Below are 25,984 nucleotides of genomic sequence, written 5' to 3'. Positions count from 1 at the left end.
TCTTGCTTCAGAAAAGAGTTTATTTGGATAAATCATGCAAAGAGAGAGAAATACATGGGGCGATTAACATTGAACAGAGCAAGCACAACCACTGGTGGTATAGATACCGGTATATGTACCTTCCAACCGTATACACGTACCGGATCCCTTAAAGACTACCGTGCAGCTATAGGTTTAACCAGTGTGGCTCTAAATTAACCTTCTTTCTGTAATCCGTCAAGTGGTCACATCCCAAACTAGTGCAGTCCCGTGAAAGAAAGGGAAATAAACAAAAAAAAAGGATTTCTATATCAATCCTGCAGGTTTCCAGTTTGCAGTAATAGTGTTTTTTTTTTCATGAAAAGATGGCCGTCCCGTCCCCAGTTAGACCTTCTCTTCCACTTCCACCACTTTGCTGGACACGACCTTCCCATCGACCACCTCTTCAATGAATTTTTTCACTTTGATAGTTCTCACCGATCCTAATTAGAAAAAAAAAATACAATTAAAAAATTAATCTCGAGTTCGATCAACGATAGCAGGGAGCGGGTTACAGCGGGCGATGATAGCAGGGAGCGGGTTACAGCGGGCGATGATAGCAGGGAGCGGGTTACAGCGGGCGATGATAGCAGGGAGCGGGTTACAGCGGGCGATGATAGCAGGGAGCGGGTTACAGCGGGCGATGATAGCAGGGAGAGGGTTACAGCGGGCGATGATAGCAGGGAGAGGGTTACAGAGGGCGATGATAGCAGGGAGCGGGTTACAGCGGGCGATGATAGCAGGGAGAGGGTTACAGCGGGCGATGATAGCAGGGAGCGGGTTACAGCGGGCGATGATAGCAGGGAGCGGGTTACAGCGGGCGATGATAGCAGGGAGAGGGTTACAGCGGGCGATGATAGCAGGGAGAGGGTTACAGAGGGCGATGATAGCAGGGAGCGGGTTACAGCGGGCGATGATAGCAGGGAGCGGGTTACAGCGGGCGATGATAGCAGGGAGCGGGTTACAGCGGGCGATGATAGCAGGGAGAGGGTTACAGCAGGCGATGATAGCAGGGAGCGGGTTACAGCGGGCGATGATAGCAGGGAGTGGGTTACAGCGGGCGATGATAGCAGGGAGCGGGTTACAGCGGGCGATGATAGCAGGGAGCGGGTTACAGCGGGCGATGATAGCAGGGAGCGGGTTACAGCGGGCGATGATAGCAGGGAGCGGGTTACAGCGGGCGATGATAGCAGGGAGCGGGTTACAGCGGGCGATGATAGCAGGGAGCGGGTTACAGCGGGCGATGATAGCAGGGAGCGGGTTACAGAGGGCGATGATAGCAGGGAGCGGGTTACAGAGGGCGATGATAGCAGGGAGCGGGTTACAGCGGGCGATGATAGCAGGGAGCGGGTTACAGAGGGCGATGATAGCAGGGAGCGGGTTACAGAGGGCGATGATAGCAGGGAGCGGGTTACAGCGGGCGATGATAGCAGGGAGCGGGTTACAGCGGGCGATGATAGCAGGGAGCGGGTTACAGCAGGCGATGATAGCAGGGAGCGGGTTACAGCGGGCGATGATAGCAGGGAGCGGGTTACAGCGGGCGATGATAGCAGGGAGCTGGTTACAGCGGGCGATGATAGCAGGGAGCGAGTTACAGCGGGCGATGATAGCAGGGAGCGGGTTACAGCGGGCGATGATAGCAGGGAGCGGGTTACAGCGGGCGATGATAGCAGGGAGCGGGTTACAGCGGGCGATGATAGCAGGGAGCGGGTTACAGCGGGCGATGATAGCAGGGAGCGGGTTACAGCGGTCGATGATAGCAGGGAGCGGGTTACAGCGGGCGATGATAGCAGGGAGCGGGTTACAGAGGGCGATGATAGCAGGGAGCGGGTTACAGCGGGCGATGATAGCAGGGAGCGGGTTACAGCGGGCGATGATAGCAGGGAGCGGGTTACAGCGGGCGATGATAGCAGGGAGCGGGTTACAGCGGGCGATGATAGCAGGGAGCGGGTTACAGCGGGCGATGATAGCAGGGAGAGGGTTACAGCGGGCGATGATAGCAGGGAGCGGGTTACAGCGGGCGATGATAGCAGGGAGCGGGTTACAGCGGGCGATGATAGCAGGGAGCGGGTTACAGCGGGCGATGATAGCAGGGAGGGGGTTACAGCGGGCGATGATAGCAGGGAGCGGGTTACAGCGGGCGATGATAGCAGGGAGCGGGTTACAGCGGGCGATGATAGCAGGGAGAGGGTTACAGCGGGCGATGATAGCAGGGAGCGGGTTACAGCGGGCGATGATAGCAGGGAGCGGGTTACAGCGGGCGATGATAGCAGGGAGCGGGTTACAGAGGGCGATGATAGCAGGGAGCGGGTTACAGAGGGCGATGATAGCAGGGAGCGGGTTACAGAGGGCGATGATAGCAGGGAGCGGGTTACAGCGGGCGATGATAGCAGGGAGCGGGTTACAGCGGGCGATGATAGCAGGGAGCGGGTTACAGAGGGCGATGATAGCAGGGAGCGGGTTACAGCGGGCGATGATAGCAGGGAGCGGGTTACAGCGGGCGATGATAGCAGGGAGCGGGTTACAGCGGGCGATGATAGCAGGGAGCGGGTTACAGCGGGCGATGATAGCAGGGAGCGGGTTACAGCGGGCGATGATAGCAGGGAGCGGGTTACAGCGGGCGATGATAGCAGGGAGCGGGTCACAGCGGGCGATGATAGCAGGGAGCGGGTTACAGCGGGCGATGATAGCAGGGAGCGGGTTACAGCGGGCGATGATAGCAGGGAGCGGGTTACAGCGGGCGATGATAGCAGGGAGCGGGTTACAGCGGGCGATGATAGCAGGGAGCGGGTTACAGCGGGCGATGATAGCAGGGAGCGGGTTACAGCGGGCGATGATAGCAGGGAGCGGGTTACAGAGGGCGATGATAGCAGGGAGCGGGTTACAGCGGGCGATGATAGCAGGGAGCGGGTTACAGCGGGCGATGATAGCAGGGAGCGGGTTACAGCGGGCGATGATAGCAGGGAGCGGGTTACAGCGGGCGATGATAGCAGGGAGCGGGTTACAGCGGGCGATGATAGCAGGGAGCGGGTTACAGCGGGCGATGATAGCAGGGAGAGGGTTACAGCGGGCGATGATAGCAGGGAGAGGGTTACAGCGGGCGATGATAGCAGGGAGCGGGTTACAGAGGGCGATGATAGCAGGGAGCGAGTTACAGAGGGCGATGATAGCAGGGAGCGGGTTACAGCGGGCGATGATAGCAGGGAGCGGGTTACAGCAGGCGATGATAGCAGGGAGCGGGTTACAGCGGGCGATGATAGCAGGGAGCGGGTTACAACGGGCGATGATAGCAGGGAGCGGGTTACAGCGGGCGATGATAGCAGGGAGCGGGTTACAGCGGGCGATGATAGCAGGGAGCGGGTTACAGCGGGCGATGATAGCAGGGAGCGGGTTACAGCGGGCGATGATAGCAGGGAGCGGGTTACAGCGGGCGATGATAGCAGGGAGCGGGTTACAGCGGGCGATGATAGCAGGGAGCGGGTTACAGCGGGCGATGATAGCAGGGAGCGGGTTACAGCGGGCGATGATAGCAGGGAGCGGGTTACAGCGGGCGATGATAGCAGGGAGCGGGTTACAGCGGGCGATGATAGCAGGGAGCGGGTTACAGCGGGCGATGATAGCAGGGAGCGGGTTACAGCGGGCGATGATAGCAGGGAGCGGGTTACAGCGGGCGATGATAGCAGGGAGCGGGTTACAGCGGGCGATGATAGCAGGGAGCGGGTTACAGCGGGCGTGTGAAGTCTCCCGGCTAGTCATCGATGTACCCGAACCCCTGTGTAATGCGGCAGGCAGAAGCTTATAGGGGACCCCGTGTTACAATGAAGAAGAAGCATAGAGTGACAAGCTGCGTGCTCGTTTGCACGCCGGTACCCAGAATGGCTGCGCGGTATACTAAGAGATAATGGGGAAGGGCGGGGTTGCAGACCTGTGAACGTGTCACCTAATTAAGAAACTTATTAAATGATTCAGTTATAAGACTTGTTTTTTTTCTTCTTTTGTCTGCGGGTTAGACCACAAATGTCCACTACCCCTTCGTGTCCAGTAGGGGGCAGGAGAGGATTTGTGATCACGGCTTAAACGTTTCTTTTACTTGGCAATAATTCGCTACGGGTAAAAGACGAATAACTTGTGTCTAAGTTGTCAGCGAACCTGTTGATTTGGGATTTTCTTTGGGACTAACATCCCTACAATTGTCACTTGATGCAGCCAGACAAGGACTTCTACTGAGGCAAGAGACACACTCCAGCGTCGGAAGTAACGCACAGACCGGTGCTTCTTAACCTGGGGTGCTGTGCCGCCATGGGGCGCTGTAACACCCAGGGGTGCCTCGGGCTGACGGGTGCTGACGTGTACAATGTACGATCAGGCTCAGAGTCACAAGGACTGACCGCCGGTGGATGTTGTTATTAGTTTAACACTCCTACAAAAACGTGGCGGCAGTGACACGTTTGGGGGGGGGGACTGGTAGGGTGGTGTAGCAGAACCTCCTACATGTTGTGTGCCTGAAACAGGCACCGCGCTGGTTCCGCTACTGGTCCAGCACTCCTGCCAACCGACCCCCCCCCCCCCGCGGAAGCCCCACCCCCCCATGCAGCGTGCCGCGCACCCGTAGCGCTCTGCGTAATACGCGCAGCCGGTCTCGCTAATGTCCGCCTTTGTTATTTATTTTAAATACGCTACTCATCAAGAAACGCAGAAGTAAGGCGCGCGCAGGAAGTCAGGGCGGACGCCCGCCCCGATGATCTACAGCCCGGGACTATAGGAGCTCTTCCCTGCTCCGCAGAGCTTACAATCTATGTTTTGTTGGTGTCTTGTTGTTTTATAATCCCCCCCCCCCCCCGTGCTGTATTGTGTTTGCACAGCACAGTGTACACTGTGAGTGCTATATAAGTGAAGGTATACATACATCTTTTACCTTTGCTGGAATCTGAGGTTCCACCTCTGGTTGTCCCGGGGGTTTGTCCTGGGGTCTGGCCACTGGGGTGGGAGAAGAAACAGGCACCGATTAACAGAACAGTAACACCCTTCAACAAGGAGCGGGCCAACTCCTGCCCTAAAGGGCCACAGTCTTCGACTGAGCCAGCGATTGAGCCACCTGCGCTGAAGCAGGGACTGATTGAGCCACCTGCGCTGAAGCAGGGACTGATTGAGCCACCTGCGCTGAAGCAGGGACTGATTGAGCCACCTGTGCCGAAGCTGGTATATCCCGAAAACCTGACTTGTCTTCGACTGAGCCACCTGCGCTGAAGCAGGGACTGATTGAGCCACCTGCGCTGAAGCAGGGGCAGCTTGAGCCACCTCTGCTGAAGCAGGGACTGATTGAGCCACCTGTGCTGAAGCAGGGGCTGATTGAGCCACCCGTGCTGAAGCAGGGGCTAATTGGGCCACCTCTGCTGAATCTGTTACTGATTGAGCCTCCTGTGCCGAAGCAGGTATATCCCGAAAACCGGACTTGTCGGGGGTACTTGAGTACCACAGTTGGCCCAACACCCCTGACCCATCCCATGCTATCCCTCCTATGCCTCGTGTGAAATTGCGCCGGCGAGGAAGAGTCCCCGGAGGCCAGACGGTGTCATCGGCGTTCCCTCGTTCTTACCCTACGCCATCCAGCAGCTTGCGGTAGGTCTCAATCTCCATCTCCAAGCGGGTCTTGATGTCCAGGAGCTGCTCGTACTCGGCGGTCTGGCACTCGAGGTCGGACCTGATCTGGGTCAGCTGCGCCTCGGCGTGGGAAATGCTGACCTGTATTTGGGATATCTGGACGCAGTAGCGCCCCTCGGTCTCTGCCAAGGTCTCCTCCAGAGATTTTTTCTGCCGACGGCAAGAAAATAAAAATACTGTTAAGGATTCGTCTTTAATCCATTCGAAGTAATCTCCTTCTGTGACAGGGCAGGGGACATATTTATCTCATCTAATCTGGCAATTATTTCTGCCTGCTACAGTATATACCTTTTTGGGGTGTTGAACACCTCTCTAATAGCACGCCTGAGATCAGATGCAGTGTAAGGAACCCCAACCCTCTCTAATAGCGCATCTGAGATAAGATGCATTGTAAGGAACCCCAACCCTCTCTAATAGCGCGTCTGAGATCAGATGCATTGTGAGGAACTCCGACCCTCTCTAATAGCGCGTCTGAGATCAGATGCATTGTGAGGAACCCCGACCCTCTCTAATAGCGCGTCTGAGATCGGATGCATTGTAAGGAACCCCAACCCTCTCTAATAGCGCGTATGAGATCAAATGCATTGTGAGGAACCCCGACCCTCTCTAATAGCGCATCTGAGATCAGATGCATTGTAAGGAACCCCAACCCTCTCTAATAGCGTGTCTGAGATCAGATGCATTGTAAGGAACCCCAACCCTCTCTAATAGCGCGTCTGAGATCAGATGCATTGTAAGGAACCCCAACCCTCTCTAATAGCGCGTCAGATGAATTGTAAATACCTAGGAACCTTGATATATAAAGATCCACATATTCCCAGTGAAAACGATACCAGAACTTCACACCAGTCAGCACCAGACAACCCATGCTACAACTAGTCACACTTTTGTTCTGCTCCATACCATGGCAAGTTGAGACTGAAGTTCAATCTCCAAGGATTGGAGGGTTCTTCTAAGTTCCGAGACCTCGCTCTTGCTCGATGTCGTCGCCTGCACCCCTTGGGATATTTCTTTCTGCAAGCCGGCGCTCTGCCAGGGGAAGGGAAGAGTGATTAGCACGGGATTCCCAGCGATTTGGGGTGGTGGGGGGGGATTCCATGAGCAAAGGCTTCTTACCAATTTGTCGTACTGGTCTTGGGCATCCTTGCGATTTTTTTCGGCCAGGGCCTCATACTGGACTCTCATGTCGTTCAGCAGCTTGGTCAGATCGATGCCTGGAGCAGCATTCATTTTCACGCTGACCTCGCCCACTGTCGTTTCTGTGGTGCCTTTACCTTCCTAAATAGTGGAATGCATAACTGGTTACAATGGACCTTTGAATATGAATGCATCTAGCCCATTCATTAATGTCTCCAACTAAAGCTACGGCATAGAGTTGAAGTTCCTGCGGGACGAAGCTGTACCTCCTCATGGTTCTTCTTGAGAGCATTCAGTTCCTCGGTCAGACTCTCAACCTGGGATTCCAGGTCAGACTTGCTCAGGGTCAGCTCATCCAGGACCCTACGCAGGCCGTTGATGTCGGCCTCCACGCTGTGGCGGAGGGCCAGCTCATTCTCGTACCTGACAAAAAGAAAGATATGGTTGTTGCTTCCTACATGTTCCATGATAAGTGTTGTACGGCTCACCAGGGTGACACCAGGCGATGGCCTTTATTGGAAGGTCATGGTGGCAAGCAAAGCAGTATAATGATAAATGATGGTTGCATGCCAAGGGATAAACTGAATGTTGAGTTGTTGTTGACAATTTCCTTGAGAGAGATTCTTAAACGTCTGACATTTGTATCTATGGACTATGATGACTATGAGCATGACTTCTTACCATCGTCCTCTGGAAGATATTCATAATATACAGCTCAACTCCCGCCCTCAAGACCTCCAACAGGTCAAATTTTAAGGATAACTCTGCTGTAGCACTGTGAGGGGTTGGAGGGGTCAGTCAAAGACTGAGCCACTGATAGAGCCACCTGTGCTGAAGCTGGGGTATCCTTGAAACTTGACCTGTTGGAGGTTCTTGAGCCCCCCCCTGATATACATCATACCAGATACTTCACTGATCTAAAATTCAACTCACTTCATCTTGAAGTCATCAGCAGCCAGTCTGGCGTTGTCAATCTGCAAGACGATGCTGGCATTCTCGGTGGTTGCCTTGATGATCTGCAAAAGAGAGAGAGATATATAGTGGTACGAGAATTGTGCAAGTTCAAGGACATCTGAAGGTCATCCTATGATATCCCTTCAACTAGCTTCTTAGGTGATAAAAGTGACAACAGAGTACAACTTTCTGCAAGAGGTATGGATACTGAAATAGAGGGATACCCCACAAGGCTGGTGGGATGGGGAAGCCACATACAATTCAGTGTCAGCCGTGCCTCCGGTTTTTGAAGTAGATAGTATGAAGACGAATGCATTACGACTTGCCTGCATTCAGGCTTAAATGATAGACAAACGAAAACGACATGTAGACCTCGATTTGTCATGTAGATCTACACCCTTGGCGTTTCGGTTGTTACAACATCATCTAGTTTCCCGGTACAGTAGTTCATTATTAACAAGTATAGTCGGACAGCCTTTGGCGCAGCCGAAGGGCAGCCAAAGGGTGTGAGCCATTTGCTGCCATTCGGTGATGTTAAAGCTGCTCTATTTCAATCTGAAACTCATAAACCCTTTATCCCTTGTACCCAATTTTGCAACTCGATCTCTGAATTCACTGTATAATCTCTTGTTCTTTTAATGTAACCATGCATTTGTTATAACTCTGTGCCCAGGACATACTTGGAAACGAGAGGTAACGCTCAATGTATTACTTCTCGGTAACACATTTTTTGTAAATACAACAAATAAATGAATAAAATACGTTTGAACCTGCCAACATGTTTTGGTAAACGCAGTGAAATTCGGAGATACCAGAGAATACCACCAGGTGGACGTATAGTAGAGAGGTCCACCCCCTTCCTCGGGGATGAGTGTGGGAAGAGGTTGAATGAGGTACAGACTAGCATGTATGATCCTGTTACATTACCAAGAGGACGGTGTACGGCTAGGACCTCACATTTGCATTATGACATATCTTCAGACACAACGATCATAAAACACAGGACAACATTATTACTTAGATAAGACCACCAGTATTAAATGAAACAAAGGAGAGAGTCACAATATTTCTACACGCTGAGACAGTTTTCTGGGTTTACCTTAGGTTTCAGATCTTCAATTATTTTATAGTATTTGCTGTAGTCCTTGCCTGGTTCCCCGGTGGATCCCCCCGGGCGTTGCTTGTCGTACCATTCCTTAATCTTGCGTTCCAGCTCGGCATTAGCTGCTTCCAGTGCATGGACCTTGTCCAGGTAGCTGGCCAAGCGGTCGTTGAGATTCTGCATGGTTTGCTTCTCGTTGCCGGAGAAGATGCTATCGCCACCGCCATAGCCACCGCCATAGCCACCTCCACCACCACCACCACCGCCACCGCCGTGTCCACCGCCGTGTCCACCGCCGTGTCCACCGCCGTGTCCACCGCCATGTCCACCTCCGTGTCCACCGCCGTGTCCACCGCCGTAGCCACCACCACCACTACTGCCCCCACCACCATAGACAACTCCACCACCTCCATAACAGCCTCCTCCACCACCACCACTGTAGCCACCTCCACCACTGCCGTAGCCACCTCCACCACTGCCGTAGCCACCATCACCACCGCCGTAGCCACCTCCACCGCCCCCTAAACCACACTCACCATAGCCACCACCGCCATAGCCCCCGCCTGACGACCCTACGCTAACTTTCTGGGAGGAATGGGACGACTGTTGGACAGAGCGGTAAGACATGTTGTCGAAGCAAGAGGACACCCTTTCCAGGTGTAGAGAAAGCAGCTCGAGTGGAAAGTGTGGTAGGGCGACAGCTTGGATCCTTTATACGTTGAACCCAAAGGGTGTGCCCCATCTACATTTACATTTTTGTTTCTTCTCCGATCAGCAGAATTGCTTGCCAATTTATTTCCAACTGCCTATACCTGGATCAATTTCCATTATTAATCAGCTTGCATCACCTTGTCCGCTGGCGTTGCTGCCCTCGGGGTGTTTGTTATGTTAAGATGGTTGATGGGTGGAGTGGAGAGAGTCGTTCCTCTGCAGAAGGGAGTTCACACGAGTTGTGTGTGGAAACCTCTCCCCACCCTAAGCTCTTCGATACAGGGATTCCCCTTCTCCTCGTGTCTCATTTTCAAGTCGGGTGCGCTTATCATTGGGTTGCATTATATTTTCCTACCATGTAACCCCCAGTCTGTATATTACATGCTGCCTGTATGAAGATGAATATTACCCCCAAAATTGCCCAATTTTTTTGCCTTGATAGATATGCCCTAATATAGCATTATAATTATATTATAATTATATATGACTAGCTGAGAGACCCGGCGTTGCCCGGGATGTAAATGCGTAATAGGTAGTATTATTTATAAATCGTGGAACAATAGGTGACTGTTTGTTGTAAAGGTTGGATAATAATATTGAAAAGAAAGATGGAAGAAAATGTAATACGATGTTGTATAAAAATGGTTTATTGTAACCACATCACAGTACAATGTATATTTTGGTGCCATATTTGATGTAAAAATGTGAGGCGTGTGTCCTGCTAGGGTGTGAGGCGGCGGGTGGCGCGTGGGTTGTGAGTGCTGTGTGCGAGTGGGGGTCCTGCTAGGGTGTGAGGCGGCGGGTGGTGCGTGGGTTGTGAGTGCTGTCTGTGAGTGGGGGTCCTGCTAGGGTGTGAGGCGGCGGGTGGCGCGTGGGTTGTGAGTGCTGTCTGTGAGTGGGGGTCCTGCAAGGGTGTGAGGCGGCGGCTGGCGCGTGGGTTGTGAGTGCTGTCTGTGAGTGGGGGTCCTGCTAGGGTGTGAGGCGGTGGGTCAGTGATGTCGGTGCGTAGGGGCGGGAGGCAGCAGGTGTGTGTGGCGGCAGGTATGTGTCGAGTGTGGCGGGTGTCTGTTGAGTGCGTGCAGCGGCTGTGAGGCGGTGGGTGAAAGGCAGAGGCGGCCGGAGTAAGGGCGGGTGAAAGGCAGAGGCGGGGGTGGGGAGGCGGTAAGGCGGGCATGAAGGCGAAGGGCGGCGGGAAGGGGAGGAGGGGGTGGAGGAGGGGGGCAAGGGGTGGAGGAGGGGGTCAAGGGGTGGAGGAGGGGGGCAAGGGGTGGAGGAGGGGGGAAGGGTTAGAGGAGGGGGGGGAAGGGTTAGAGGAGGGGGGGGAAGGGTTAGAGGAGGGGGGGAAGGGTTAGAGGAGGGGGGAAGGGTTAGAGGAGGGGGGGGAAGGGTTAGAGGAGGGGGTGGAAGTGTGGGAGGGGGTGGGAGGGGAAAGGGGAAAAAGAGGTGGAGGGGGGGGGGAAGAGGAGCGGAGGGGGGGTGGAAAGGGGAGCGGAGGGGGGGTGAAGGGGAGCGGAGGGGGGGAAGGGGAGCGGGGGGGGGGAAGGGGAGCGGGGGGGGAAGGGGAGCGGGGGGGGGAAGGGGAGAAGTGGTGGGAATGGGGAGGAGGGGGGAGGTGGTTGAAATGGGGAGAAGGGGGGAGGTGGTGGGAAGGGGGGAGGTGGTGGGAAGGGGGGAGGTGGTGGGAAGGAGGAGGAGGGGGAAGGTGGTGGAAAGGGAGAGAAGGGGGGATGTGGTGGGAAGGGGGAGGAGGGGGAAGGTGGTGGGAAGCGGGAGGAGGAGGGGGGAGGTGGTGGGAAGGGGGGGAGGGTGGAGGTGGTCGGAAGGGGGGGAGGTGGTGGGAAGGGGGGGAGGTTGTGGGAAGGGGGGGAGGTGGTGGAAAGGGGGGGAGGTGGTGGGAAGGGGGGGAGGGGTGAGGTGGTGGGAAGGGGGAGGAGGTGGGAAGGGGGAGGCGGAGGGAAGGCGGGGGGTGGGAGGCGGTGGGAAGGCGGGGGGTGGGAGGAGGTGGGAAGGCGGGGGGTGGGAGGCGGTGGGATGGCGGGGGGTGGGAGGCGGTGCGAAGGGGGGTGGGAGGCGGTGGGAAGGGGGGGGAGTTGGTGGGAAGGGGGGAGGGAGGCGGTGGGAAGGGGGGGCGAGCGGGGGTGGGAGGCGGTGGGAAGGGGGGGAGGCGGTGTGAAGAGGGGGGAGGCGGTGGGAAGGGGGGGAGGCGGTGGGAGGGGGGGGAGGCGGTGGGAAGGGGGGTTAGGGGGGAGGCGGTGGGAAGGGGGGGAGGCGGTGGGAAGGGGGGGGGCGGTGGGAAGGGGGGGGAGGCGATGGGAAGGGGGGGGAGGCGGTGGGAAGGGGGGGAGGCGGTGGGAAGGGGGTTTAGGTGGTGGAAAGGGGGGGGGAGGCGGTGGGAAGGGGGTTTAGGCGGTGGGAAGGGGGTTTAGGCGGTGGGAAGGGGGGGGGAGGCGGTGGGAAGGGGAGGGAGGCGGTGGGAAGGGGGGGTGGAGGGGAGGTGAAGGGGGGGAGTGGAAGGGAGGTGAAGGGGGGGGGGTGGAAGGGAGGTGAAGGGGGGGGTGGAAGGGAGGTGAAGGGGGGGGGTGGAGGGGAGGTGAAGGGGGGGGTGGAGGGGAGGTGAAGGGGGGGGGGTGGAGGGGAGGTGAAGGGGGGGTGGAGTGGGGGGAGGTAAATGGGGAGGTGAAGGGGGGTGGAAGGGAGAAGTGGAGTGAGGGGAGGTGAAAGGCGGTGAGGGGAGGTGATGGGGGGTGAGGGGAGGTGAAGGCCGCTCACTCACCCGTCCGGCAGGTCCCACGTGGATCTGAGGCGGGAGGCAGCGTGTTGTGGCCGCTCTCCCGCTGTGTCCCGGGCGCTCGCTCCCCCGCTGACTGTAGTGGCGCCAGGGGGGGGGGGGGTATCGGGGAGACACTGACACTGGAGGGGAGGGCGGGTGGAGGGGAGGTGAAGGCCGCTCACTCACCCATCCGGCAGGTCCCACGTGGATCTGAGGCGGGAGGCAGCGTGTTGTGGCCGCTCCCCCGCTGTGTCCCGGGCGCCGCCATCTAGGGCACTCGGCGCCGCGAGGTAGCCTGCCTGGCCACTGGCTGTTCCCCCGCCGGGGAGGGGTGAGTTGTAGCGCCGGGGAGGGGGAGGGCATGTATATGTGTGGGGGGGGGGGAGAGGTGGGAGATATAGAGGGGGGGTCTCGCACGGCCGCTGACACTGGGTGGGGGGGGGCGCTGAAGGGGTAATAATAGTGTGTGTGTCCCGCTGACTGTAGCGGCGCCGGGGGAGGGGGGGGTCGGGGTGAAAGCGCGGGAGACACGGGGAGAGGAGGAGGTGCGCGCGGGTGCTGCTAACACTGTGAGCCCCGCTAATGTATGTAACAGAGTGTGTGTGTGTGTGTGTGTGTCACTGTGTGTGTGTCTGTCATTGTGTGTGTGTCTGTCACTGTGTGTGTGTCCCTGTGTCCGTGTGTGTGTGTGTGTCCCTGTGTCCCTGTGTCCGTGTGTGTGTGTGTGTGTGTGTGTGTGTGTGTGTGTGTGTGTCCCTGTGTGTGTGTCCCTGTGTGTGTGTGTGTGTGTGTCCCTGTGTGTGTCCCTGTGTGTGTGTCCCTGTGTGTGTGTCCCTGTGTGTGTGTCCCTGTGTGTGTGTCCCTGTGTGTGTCCCTGTGTGTGTGTCCCTGTGTGTGTGTCCCTGTGTGTGTGTCCCTGTGTGTCCTTTGGCCCGTCACTCCGCCTCAGGCCAATGAGAGGTGTGCGGGGGCGGGCGGGCCAAGGGACCAATGAGATTGCCGCTAGGGACACTGGACATCCAGGCAGGCAAACATACAGTGCTTTCACTAATATAGTATAAGATTAATGGTGGCAAACCCTACTTCTTTATTTTCCGATGGGCCGGGCGTTTTGGGTGCCGGAGAACAAGGCCGACAGACAGTAGTACGCAGCTGTTCTGCGGAACCGGCGTCCTCTGCGCCGTGAACCGTAGCAATGAATGAGCCAAAGCGTGGTATCTACGGATACAGCGAGACTCGCGGATTTCTGGCACCGGCTGGCCCGGCGCCGGAGGCTGATGGGGGACCGATGCGGAGATACGGCGGCAGGGGGGGAGGGAGACATTTTCGACCCTGGTTATTCTCTCCTCCGGATCGGGGGGGCTTTTAGGTACTGGGGGGGGGAAACTAAGCGGTGAGGGAGGTGGCAATGTCACACGTTTACAGTGCACGCGTCGGCGCGACAAAAAATCTGGTAGTCACTGTTATTTTATTTTTTCGGCGACGGTCTCCCCTTGCGGCCAATCAGAGTTTGTCAGCGTTTGTCATCCAATTTAATCCGTCGGCGCACGCACATCGCGGTGTAAGAAACCGCCCGTTCCCGGGCCAGGTCTCTGCGCTGTGATTGGTTAGGACGACATCTATTAAGAAGCCATAAAGAAAATCTCTGTGCTGCAATGTATGGTCTTCTGTTTTTTGTTTTTTGGTTCTTCGGATTGAGGTTTTCAGGATATCCCTGCTTCAGCACAAGGCGGCTAAATGCAAGGAGTGGGGGGTGGGTATCCATTCCGGATGCATGGACGGACGGACGGAAGCCGTATCTCCGGAGCTGCGGGTTTAAGCGTTTTCGGGCCCGCAGTTCCAGAGGGAGTAACGCTACCGGTTAGAGTGTGAGCTCTTCTGCGCAGGGACTCAGAGTCAGAGACTGAGCCACTGATTGAGCCACCTGCGCTGAAGCAGGGATATCCATAAAACCTGGCCTGTTGGTGGCCCTAGAGGACAAAGTTTGAGACCCCCTGATCTAATGTCTTCTAGAGGCACCAGCCCTCCAGCAATTAAAATGTTTAAGGGGTTTAAGAGAACCGCGCGAACACATGTGGGTTGAAGGGTCGTACTCCGGCTAAGACTTCCACCGCTCCCCATCTTGGGAATCTGGGACCTGCTAAGTATTGAGGCTTGATCCTCAAGCTGAGGAACCCATTATTGCGATGGCTGCCTCTACTACTGCTGGTTCTGAAGCTATTCCATCCTCATCCGTGATATATTTGTGTCTTCACACTACCAGCAAGTGTTGAGCTGTACTAAGTAGAACAATACAGGGCCTAACCCTGAAAACCCATTATTTCTATTTTGGTTACCACGGCCTGTAAAGTGACTCGCCCAAAGCTACAGGGCGCCACGGCCTCCTGTCCCATTCCGGTATGGACGAATACTGCTTGACGCAAAATACCCAAAGCTGGTAGAGAGTGAACGTGAAGGGAAAGGTTGAGATGACAGACACAAGTGTAACCCCCAAGAAGAAGTTCTGTTGAGCGAAACGCGCGTCGGGTATCAGCGACGTCAGATATGTCAGCCATGCAGGCGCAGCTCTAACTGTGTCGGCCATCACGTAGAGACTGCATCTTGGGGTACCCCAATGGTGTGTTTTCCTGGCATTATTTCCCTCTCCGCTCCTCTATTTCTCTCCCCCCTAGCAGAAGGCCTATTGTGGGGTCTGGGTAGGAGTAGAGAATGACGTAACATCACGTTGTTGGAAGATAACCCAACGTTGGGCTACAGCAACGTGACGTTGGGCTTAGGCTGTTGAGAGGTAGCCCGGCCATTGTTGTTGCGCGTCATTATCTTGGGAGATACCGCGTTAAGTTGGGGAACATAACGTCCGTACCTGCTTTAGGTAACGAGGTGGAAAGAGCTCCGACTTAACAAAGCCCTGAGGATCTGGGCCTAAGAGGTCCACCATCCAGTCTGCAAGCGAATGTCCACGCCGCCCGGGACAGAGTCTGCGGCGCTAGGGAAAGCGTCTGCCGCGATGGAGTTGCGAGGGGTTCTGAACGGGACCCCCCCCCCCCACGTTAATCCTTCGGTCTTGCTACAGCTGCACCTCCCCAGTATCAAGAGGTTACTTTGACCCGACGCTCAGGACATAGCCTGCAACGTTTCGCAATAAGGTCCAGACGTCGAGTACCTCGAGTAGTGGGTTAAATGAATATACTATGGCAGAACCTGAGGGGAGAATCTTTACAGTGGTAAGCAAATGACATATATCTCAACAAATATATCTGCACCACTTATGGAACATAACATATATTTCTAGTGTGTTGGAAACCAGACACTGGATGTCACTGTCCCTCCGCTCATGACCACACGCATGAGCTACGATCACACGGCTTATTAAAATGATTATTGACAATGTGCTCTTCCAAAATCCTCGCTTTGAGTCATCGAACACATCGGTGGCAGGTGAAGTTATGTCTCCTGCCAAGATTATGTAGGATATTGCTTGGTCTGCCGCTCTAAGTTATGTTTCCGACCGGGAAACAGCGTTGCAGTCGTTCGTGGTAACTACACGCAGCTTAGGTGTAAAGTTAAAGTAAACGCAGACAACGTAACGATACGTTAGTTAGGCCATACACCCAGACCCTGAAATAAGGCTTCTGCAGGGCCAGGATGGGGTGTAACCCCACAGTTAGGGATGATGTACCCTATCTCATTGTGATACCCTGAATTGTTTTCCTTCTGGCACTGCTAACGGGATGTATTTTGACTGTTGGGTCTGCATATAATGTATTTATTTATAAGACCATTTATAGTGCGTCCTTATCCAGGGCGCTGCGCATTCGTTAGTACAGACACAATCTATGGTTTTTTGGTGCCTGAGGCACAGGGCGATAAAGTGACTTGCCCAAGGTCACAAGGAGCCGACACTGGGAATTGAACCAGGCTCCCCTGCTTCACACTCACTGCCCTGGAACAGGAGTGTGTGTTCCCTGCCTGCGCCCCTCAGCCTCGCTGTTGCAACAATGTTTCGATCCCTTTTTACCAGGCTGGACGGCGCCCCCTGCCCTTCCTAGGGGGGGTAATGTCCCAGTTAATTTCCCAGCAGCCCAGACCAGCATGCTGTCTCTTAGTAACAGCAGCCATCCTGAGCTGTCATCTCTTCTATCCTGGGAAAGTTACGGATTTTTACCTATTCCTATATCCTGCATTTATCCCACTTCCCTCATCGCTCCCCTTCCCCTCCATCTCTTCCCCTCCCCTCCATCGCTCCCCCTCCCCTCCATCGCTCCCCTTCCCCTCCATCTCTGCCCCTTCCCCTCCATCGCTCCCCTTCCTCCTCCATTGCTCTCATGTCCCAGTATTCCCTCGGTACTTCCCCCCCTTTTTATTTGTATGTTGTTGCCCCAAATAAACACTTCAGCCAGTGAGAAGTTTCCCTCGCTTGATATATGGGATTGAGTTAACCTGCCCCTACTCATCTCTCAGGCTGTGCTTGGTCCAGAACACTCAGTATCATCGTTTTGTCGAGTCAGTGTCCTTTACTCGCTGAGCCTCCTTCTGGACATTGATGGTACTGAATTAACCTTACTGATCTAGGTAACCGGGGGCGGGGGGACGGGGGTGCGGGGGGATGGTGAGGTGACCAGCTCCAGGTTTTTTAATCTGTGCCTATCCTTTCTTGATTAAATTAGCCCTGTCCACACTGTCTTAGTGGACGGGAGCAGTGAGGGGGGAAGCATGGTGGGATGAAGCTCTTTGGGGAGACGCTCTTTGGGGAGACTCGTGTGTTCTCGTATCAGAGAGCCCCGAGGTGAAGGGATAGCAGATGGACCATGCCAATGGCCGTGCTCCTCACTAACATCTAACGGAAAGGAGATGAGTGGGACCATATCAATGGCATTAAGAAGCTGGCTGGGCGGCAGAAGCTCCTTCCAACCGCTGCAATGTCCCTTCTGCCCTGTGCCCCATATATATATATATCTATGTCGGCAACGTGTGGCCCTCTTGAGGATGCCAGGACCGCACATACGGCCCTTGAGGTATGTCTTGTGGTCGACCCCTGCTCTAAGGTCTCACCAAATTCTGGAAGTGAGTAGACTTCCCCATCACAATCTCTACAAAGGGTGGTCATTCATCAGCAGAGTTATGTGCATGTATTCATGGTTCTAACATCATTTTGAGTGGTACTATTTGGTACACGGGGAAGGCCTTCTTAGATGTCTTTTGGATGTTGGCTACCGTTTAGCAGAATGTGATTGTGGTGCCTGTGTGGGGTTATTAGCAGTGGTGTATGTCCTCGCTATCATGCACATACGACCAACGTTTGATAGAGACCGGTCATCGACGCGGAGAAAATGGCAGACGGTCACTTTGAACAAAACCAGTAGACCAAGTGAGTCTTGCTTCAGAAAAGAGTTTATTTGGATAAATCATGCAAAGAGAGAGAAATACATGGGGCGATTAACATTGAACAGAGCAAGCACAACCACTGGTGGTATGGATACCGGTATATGTACCTTCCAACCATATACACGTACCGGATCCCTTAAAGACTACCGTGCAGCTATAGGTTTAACCAGTGTGGCTCTAAATTAACCTTCTTTCTGTAATCCGTCAAGTGGTCACATCCCAAACTAGTGCAGTCCCGTGAAAGAAAGGGAAATAAACAAAAAAAAAGGATTTCTATATCAATCCTGCAGGTTTCCAGTTTGCAGTAATAGTGTTTTTTTTTTCATGAAAAGATGGCCGTCCCGTCCCCAGTTAGACCTTCTCTTCCACTTCCACCACTTTGCTGGACACGACCTTCCCATCGACCACCTCTTCAATGAATTTTTTCACTTTGATAGTTCTCACCGATCCTAATTAGAAAAAAAAAATACAATTAAAAAATTAATCTCGAGTTCGATCAACGATAGCAGGGAGCGGGTTACAGCGGGCGATGATAGCAGGGAGCGGGTTACAGCGGGCGATGATAGCAGGGAGCGGGTTACAGCGGGCGATGATAGCAGGGAGCGGGTTACAGCGGGCGATGATAGCAGGGAGCGGGTTACAGCGGGCGATGATAGCAGGGAGAGGGTTACAGCGGGCGATGATAGCAGGGAGAGGGTTACAGAGGGCGATGATAGCAGGGAGCGGGTTACAGCGGGCGATGATAGCAGGGAGAGGGTTACAGCGGGCGATGATAGCAGGGAGCGGGTTACAGCGGGCGATGATAGCAGGGAGCGGGTTACAGCGGGCGTGTGAAGTCTCCCGGCTAGTCATCGATGTACCCGAACCCCTGTGTAATGCGGCAGGCAGAAGTTTATAGGGGACCCCGTGTTACAATGAAGAAGAAGCACAGAGTGACACGATGCGTGCTCGTTTGCACGCCGTTACCCAGAATGGCTGCGCGGTATACTAAGAGATAATGGGGAAGGGCGGGGTTGCAGACCTGTGAACGTGTCACCTAATTAAGAAACGTATTAAATGATTCAGTTATAAGACTTGTTTTTTTTCTTCTTTTGTCTGCGGGTTAGACCTCAAATGTCCACTACCCCTTCGTGTCCAGTAGGGGGCAGGAGAGGAATTGTGATCACGGCTTAAACGTTTCTTTTACTTGGCAATAATTCGCTACGGGTAAAAGGCGAATAACTTGGGTCTAAGTTGTCAGCGAACCTGTTGATTTGGGATTTTCTTTGGGACTAACATCCCTACAATTGTCACTTTGAAGCAGCCAGACAAGGACTTCTACTGAGGCAAGAGACACATTCCAGCGTCGGAAGTAACGCACAGACCGGTGCTTCTTAACCTGGGGTGCTGCGCCGCCATGGGGCGCTGTAACACCCAGGGGTGCCTCGGGCTGACGGGTGCTGACGTGTACAATGTACGATCAGGCTCGGAGTCACAAGGACTGACCGCCGGTGGATGTTGTCATTAGTTTAACACTCCTACAACAACGTGGCGGCAGTGAGTTGTTTGGGGGGGGACTGGTAGGGGGGCGCAGGAAAACCTCCTACATTTTGTGTGCCTAAAACAGGCACCGCGCTGGTTCCTCTACTGGTCCAGCACTCCTGCCAACCGACCCCCCCCCGCGGAAGTCCCACCCCCCCATGCAGCGTGCCGCGCACCCGTAGCGCTCTGCGTAATACGCGCAGCCGGTCTCGCTAGTGTCCGACTTTGTTATTTATTTTAAATACGCTACTCGTCAAGAAACGCAGAAGAAAGGCGCGCGCAGGAAGTCAGGGCGGACGCTCGCCCCGATGATCTACAGCCCGGGACTATAGGAGCTCTTCCCTTCCCCGCAGAGCTTACAATCTATGTTGTGTTGGTGTCTTGTTGTTTTATAATCCCCCCCCCCCCTGTGCTGTATTGTCTTTGCACAGCACGGTGTACACTGTGAGTGCTATATAAGTGAAGGTATACATACATCTTTTACCTTTGCTGGAATCTGAGGTTCCACCTCTGGTTGTCCCGGGGGTTTGTCCTGGGGTCTGGCCACTGGGGTGGGAGAAGAAACAGGCACCGATTAACAGAACAGTAACACCCTTCAACAAGGAGCGGGCCAACTCCTGCCCTAAAGGGCCACAGTCTTCGACTGAGCCAGCGATTGAGCCACCTGCGCTGAAGCAGGGACTGATTGAGCCACCTGCGCTGAAGCAGGGACTGATTGAGCCACCTGCGCTGAAGCAGGGACTGATTGAGCCACCTGTGCCGAAGCTGGGACTGATTGAGCCACCTGCGCTGAAGCAGGGACTGATTGAGCCACCTGTGCCGAAGCTGGTATATCCCAAAAACCTGACTTGTCTTCGACTGAGCCACCTGCGCTGAAGCAGGGACTGATTGAGCCACCTGCGCTGAAGCAGGGGCAGCTTGAGCCACCTCTGCTGAAGCAGGGACTGATTGAGCCACCTGTGCTGAAGCAGGGGCTGATTGAGCCACCCGTGCTGAAGCAGGGGCTAATTGGGCCACCTCTGCTGAAGCTGGGACTGATTGAGCCACCTGTGCCGAAGCAGGTATATCCCGAAAACCTGACTTGTCGGGGGTACTTGAGTACCACAGTTGGCCCAACACCCCTGACCCATCCCATGCTATCCCTCCTAGGGCATGCCGTACCCTGGGTTAAAAGTGCCACAGCGCTAACTTCATAAGCCTCGTGTGAAATTGCGCCGGCGAGGAAGAGTCCCCGGAGGCCAGACGGTGTCATCGGCGTTCCCTCGTTCTTACCCTACGCCATCCAGCAGCTTGCGGTAGGTCTCAATCTCCATCTCCAAGCGGGTCTTGATGTCCAGGAGCTGCTCGTACTCGGCGGTCTGGCACTCGAGGTCGGACCTGATCTGGGTCAGCTGCGCCTCGGCGTGGGAAATGCTGACCTGTATTTGGGATATCTGGACGCAGTAGCGCCCCTCGGTCTCTGCCAAGGTCTCCTCCAGAGATTTTTTCTGCCGACGGCAAGAAAATAAAAATACTGTTAAGGATTCGTCTTTAATCCATTCGAAGTAATCTCCTCCTGTGACAGGGCAGGGGACATATTTATCTCATCTAATCTGGCAATTATTTCTGCCTGCTACAGTATATACCTTTTTGGGGTGTTGAACACCTCTCTAATAGCGCGCCTGAGATCAGATGCATTGTAAGGAACCCCGACCCTCTCTAATAGCGCGTCTGAGATCAGATGCATTGTAAGGAACCCCGACCCTCTCTAATAGCGCGTCTGAGATCAGATGCATTGTAAGGAACCCCAACCCTCTCTAATATCGCGTCTGAGATCAGATGCATTGTGAGGAACCCCGACCCTCTCTAATAGCGCGTCTGAGATCAGATGCATTGTAATTAACCCCAACCCTCTCTAATAGCGCGTCTGAGATCAGATGCATTGTAAGGAACCCCAACCCTCTCTAATAGCGCATCAGATGAATTGTAAATACCTAGGAACCTTGATATATGCAGATCCACATATTCCCAGTGAAAACGATACCAGAACTTCACACCAGTCAGCACCAGACAACCCATGCTACAACTAGTCACACTTTTGTTTTGCTCCATACCATGGCAAGTTGAGACTGAAGTTCAATCTCCAAGGATTGGAGGGTTCTTCTAAGTTCCGAGACCTCGCTCTTGCTCGATGTCGTCGCCTGCACCCCTTGGGATATTTCTTTCTGCAAGCCGGCGCTCTGCCAGGGGAAGGGAAGAGTGATTAGCATGGGATTCCCAGCGATTTGGGGTGGGGGGGGGGGGGATTCCATGAGCAAAGGTTTCTTACCAATTTGTCGTACTGGTCTTGGGCATCCTTGCGATTTTTTTCGGCCAGGGCCTCATACTGGGCTCTCATGTCGTTCAGCAGCTTGGTCAGATCGATGCCTGGAGCAGCATTCATTTTCACGCTGACCTCGCCCACTGTCGTTTCTGTGGTGCCTTTACCTTCCTAAATAGTGGAATGCATAACGGGTTACAATGGACCTTTGAATATGAATGCATCTAGCCCATTCATTAATGTCTCCAACTAAAGCTGCGGCATAGAGTTGAAGTTCCTGCGGGACGGATCTGTACCTCCTCATGGTTCTTCTTGAGAGCATTCAGTTCCTCGGTCAGACTCTCAACCTGGGATTCCAGGTCAGACCTGCAAAGGGTCAGCTCATCCAGGACCCTACGCAGGCCGTTGATGTCGGCCTCCACGCTGTGGCGGAGGGCCAGCTCATTCTCGTACCTGACAAAAAGAAAGATATGGTTGTTGCTTCCTACATGTTCCATGATAAGTGTTGTACGGCTCGCCAGGGTGACACCAGGCGATGGCCTTTAGTGGAAGGTCATGATGGCAAGCAAAGCAGTATAATGATAAATGATGGTTGCATGCCAAGGGATAAACTGAATGTCGAGTTGTTGTTGACCATTTCCTTGAGAGAGATTCTTAAACGTCTGACGTTTGTATCTATGGACTATGATGATTATGAGCATGACTTCTTACCATCGTCCTCTGGAAGATATTCATAATATACAGCTCAACTCCCGCCCTCAAGACCTCCAACAGGTCAAGTTTTAAGGATAACTCTGCTGTAGCACTGTGAGGGGTTGGAGGAGTCAGTCAAAGACTGAGCCACTGATAGAGCCACCTGTGCTGAAGCTGGGGTATCCTTGAAACTTGACCTGTTGGAGGTTCTTGAGCCCCCCCCTGATATACATCATACCAGATACTTCACTGATCTAAAATTCAACTCACTTCATCTTGAAGTCATCAGCAGCCAGTCTGGCGTTGTCAATCTGCAAGACGATGCTGGCATTCTCGGTGGTTGCCTTGATGATCTGCAAAAGAGAGAGAGATATATAGTGGTATGAGAATTGTGCAAGTTCAAGGACATCTGAAGGTCATCCTATGATATCCCTTCAACTAGCTTCTTAGGTGATAAAAGTGACAACAGAGTACAACTTTCTGCAAGAGGTATGGATACTGAAATAGAGGGATACCCCACAAGGCTGGTGGGATGGGGAAGCCACATACAATTCAGTGTCAGCCGTGCCTCCGGTTTTTGAAGTAGCTAGTATGAAGATGAATGCATTACGACTTGCCTGCATTCAGGCTTAAATGAAAGACAAACGAAAACGACATGTAGACCTCGATTTGTCATGTAGATATACACCTTTGGCGTTTCGGTTGTTACAACATCATCTAGTTTCCCGGTACAGTAGTTCATTATTAACAAGTATAGGCGGACAGCCTTTGGCGCAGCCGAAGGGCAGCCAAAGGGTGTGAGCCGTTTGCTGCCGTTCGGTGATGTTAAAGCTGCTCTATTTCAATCTGAAACTCATAAACCCTTTATCCCTTGTACCCAATTTTGCAACTCTATCTCTGAATTCACTGTATAATCTCTTGTTCTTTTAATGTAACCATGCATTTGTTATAACTCTGTGCCCAGGACATACTTGGAAACGAGAGGTAACGCTCAATGTATTACTTCTCGGTAACACATTTTTTGTAAATACAACAAATAAATGAATAAAATACGTTTGAACCTGCCAACATGTTTTGGTAAACGCAGTGAAATTCGGAGATACCAGAGAATACCACCAGGTGGACGTATAGTAGAGAGGTCCACCCCCTTCCTCGGGGATGAGTGTGGGAAGAGGTTGAATGAGGTACAGACTAGCATGTATGATCCTGTTACATTACCAAGAGGACGGTGTACGGCTAGGACCTCACATTTGCATTATGACATATCTTCAGACACAACGATCATAAAACACAGGACAACATTATTACTTAGATAAGACCACCAGTATTAAATGAAACAAAGGAGAGAGTCACAATATTTCTACACGCTGAGACAGTTTTCTGGGTTTACCTTAGGTTTCAGATCTTCAATTATTTTATAGTATTTGCTGTAGTCCTTGCCCGGTTCCCCGGTGGATCCCCCCGGGCGTTGCTTGTCGTACCATTCCTTAATCTTGCGTTCCAGCTCGGCATTAGCTGCTTCCAGTGCATGGACCTTGTCCAGGTAGCTGGCCAAGCGGTCGTTGAGATTCTGCATGGTTTGCTTCTCGTTGCCGGAGAAGATGCTATCGCCACCGCCATAGCCACCGCCATAGCCACCTCCACCACCACCACCACCGCCACCGCCGTGTCCACCGCCGTGTCCACCGCCGTGTCCACCGCCGTGTCCACCGCCATGTCCACCTCCGTGTCCACCGCCGTGTCCACCGCCGTAGCCACCACCACCACTACTGCCCCCACCACCATAGACAACTCCACCACCTCCATAACAGCCTCCTCCACCACCACCACTGTAGCCACCTCCACCACTGCCGTAGCCACCTCCACCACTGCCGTAGCCACCATCACCACCGCCGTAGCCACCTCCACCGCCCCCTAAACCACACTCACCATAGCCACCCCCGCCATAGCCCCCGCCTGACGACCCTACGCTAACTTTCTGGGAGGAATGGGACGACTGTTGGACAGAGCGGTAAGACATGTTGTCGAAGCAAGAGGACACGCTTTCCAGGTGTAGAGAAAGCAGCTCGAGTGGAAAGTATGGTAGGGCGACAGCTTGGATCCTTTATATGTTGAACCCAAAGGGTGTGCCCCATCTACATTTACATTTTTGTTTCTTCTCCGATCAGCAGAATTGCTTGCCAATTTATTTCCAACTGCCTATACCTGGATCAATTTCCATTATTAATCAACTTGCATCACCTTGTCCGCTGGCGTTGCTGCCCTCGGGGTGTTTGTTATGTTAAGATGGTTGATGGGTGGAGTGGAGAGAGTCGTTCCTCTGCAGCAGGGAGTTCACACGAGTTGTGTGTGGAAACCTCTCCCCACCCTAAGCTCTTCGATGCAGGGTTTCCCATTCTCCTCGTGTCTCATTTTCAAGTCGGGTGCGCTTATCATTGGGTTGCATTATATTTTCCTACCATGTAACCCCCAGTCTGTATATTACATGCTGCCTGTATGAAGATGAATATTACCCCCAAAATTGCCCATTTTTTTGCCTTGATACATATGCCCTAATATATCATTATAATTATAATATAATTCTATATAATTAATGGTGGCAAACCCTACTTCTTTATTTTCCGATGGGCTGGGCATTTTGGGTGCCGGAGAACAAGGGTGACAGACAATAGTACACAGCTGTTCTGGTGGCCCTAGAGGACAAAGTTTGAGACCCCCTGATCTAATGTCTTCTAGAGGCGTCAGCCCTCCAGCAATTAATATGTTTAAGGGGTCTCGTCCCCCCCGTGGCCCTTTTATTAACCTTACTTGCCCGTCATTGCTCTATGGTTTAGGGGTGTCAGAACTGGCACCCGTTTCCTTCCAATGGGCGCAGGGAGAGTGGTTTATAACAGGGCTGCATGTGTATCATCTGTGTTCCTGTATCTTTGGCCCTGCTCACAACTGTGTGAGCAGTTCGCCGGTGGACCAGCAGGAGATACACGCGGGAGGTAAGCCTAACACATTCAGGGAAGGGACAGCCGGCAAGTGAGCCGTGCCGGATCAGACAGGAGATCGCAGCCCACGTTGACTAAGCCTGACTACGCCACAGGACACCTTTGCGTTGCCGGACGACATCCATTCAAGTTAATCGGGCCACGTCCGCTAAGCTGAGCGAGTGAGGGGGGGGCGTGCCATGGCGTTGTGCTGCTTTGTAAAGACGGCGCCGTGTCCCGTGAGGCAGAGAGAACCGCGGGAACACATGTGGGTTGAAGGGTCGTACTCCGGCTAAGACTTCCACCGCTCCCCATCTTGGGAATCTGGGACCTGCTAAGTATTGAGGCTTGATCCTCAAGCTGAGGAACCCATTATTGCGATTGCTGCCTCTACTACTGCTGGTTCTGAAGCTATTCCATCCTCATCCGTGATATATTTGTGTCTTCACACTACCAGCAAGTGTTGAGCTGTACTAAGTAGAACAATACAGGGCCTAACCCTGAAAATCCATTATTTCTATTTTGGTTACCACGGCCTGTAAAGTGACTCGCCCAAAGCTACAGGGCGCCACGGCCTCCTGTCCCATTCCGGTATGGACGAACACTGCTTGACGCAAAATACCCAAAGCTGGTAGAGAGTGAACGTCAAGGGAAAGGTTGATATGACAGACACAAGTGTAACCCCCAAGAAGAAGTTCTGTTGAGCGAAACGCGCGTCGGGCATCAGCGACGTCAGATATGTCAGCGATGCAGGCGCA

The 25,984-nt window shown here is 53.7% G+C and overlaps 2 protein-coding genes across 4 annotated transcripts; both read right to left on the bottom strand.

Annotated features, from left to right (window-relative positions):
* Positions 1–9,647, bottom strand: LOC142473124 (keratin, type I cytoskeletal 12-like). Of its 2 annotated transcripts, none has more exons than XM_075580286.1 (8): positions 8,870–9,647; positions 7,750–7,832; positions 7,083–7,239; positions 6,796–6,957; positions 6,583–6,708; positions 5,615–5,829; positions 4,925–4,995; positions 1–461 (listed from the first exon to the last, which is right to left on the bottom strand). In XM_075580286.1, coding segments are annotated over exons 1-8 (1,446 nt in total). In that variant the 5' UTR covers positions 9,500–9,647; the 3' UTR covers positions 1–459. The 2 variants fall into 2 exon arrangements, with proteins under 2 accessions (XP_075436401.1, XP_075436400.1); XM_075580285.1 differs by having other exon boundaries at positions 4,934–4,995.
* Positions 9,648–17,726: 8,079 nt separating this feature from the next.
* LOC142473121 (keratin, type I cytoskeletal 12-like) lies at positions 17,727–24,312 on the bottom strand. Of its 2 annotated transcripts, none has more exons than XM_075580281.1 (8): positions 23,642–24,312; positions 22,522–22,604; positions 21,855–22,011; positions 21,568–21,729; positions 21,353–21,478; positions 20,532–20,746; positions 19,735–19,805; positions 17,727–18,187 (listed from the first exon to the last, which is right to left on the bottom strand). In XM_075580281.1, coding segments are annotated over exons 1-8 (1,446 nt in total). In that variant the 5' UTR covers positions 24,272–24,312; the 3' UTR covers positions 17,727–18,185. The 2 variants fall into 2 exon arrangements, with proteins under 2 accessions (XP_075436396.1, XP_075436395.1); XM_075580280.1 differs by having other exon boundaries at positions 19,744–19,805; positions 23,642–24,311.
* Positions 24,313–25,984: the final 1,672 nt, after the last annotated feature.

The sequence above is a fragment of the Ascaphus truei genome, chromosome 23 (genome assembly GCF_040206685.1).
Source record: "Ascaphus truei isolate aAscTru1 chromosome 23, aAscTru1.hap1, whole genome shotgun sequence".
Taxonomy (NCBI): domain Eukaryota; kingdom Metazoa; phylum Chordata; class Amphibia; order Anura; family Ascaphidae; genus Ascaphus; species Ascaphus truei.
This window is presented reverse-complemented; position numbering and strand designations above follow the sequence as displayed.

Coding starts and splice junctions, on each gene's coding strand:
- LOC142473124 (XM_075580285.1), bottom strand. CDS start 9,499: ATGTCTTACCGCTCTGTCCAACAGTCGTCCCATTCCTCCCAGAAAGTT. Junction 7,833..8,869: donor TTGAAGATCTGAAACCTAAG/GTAAACCCAGAA, acceptor TCTCTTTTGCAG/ATCATCAAGGCAACCACCGA. Junction 5,830..6,582: donor TTCAGTCTCAACTTGCCATG/GTATGGAGCAGA, acceptor TGCCGTCGGCAG/AAAAAATCTCTGGAGGAGAC.
- LOC142473121 (XM_075580280.1), bottom strand. CDS start 24,271: ATGTCTTACCGCTCTGTCCAACAGTCGTCCCATTCCTCCCAGAAAGTT. Junction 22,605..23,641: donor TTGAAGATCTGAAACCTAAG/GTAAACCCAGAA, acceptor TCTCTTTTGCAG/ATCATCAAGGCAACCACCGA. Junction 22,012..22,521: donor GCTGATGACTTCAAGATGAA/GTGAGTTGAATT, acceptor TCTTTTTGTCAG/GTACGAGAATGAGCTGGCCC.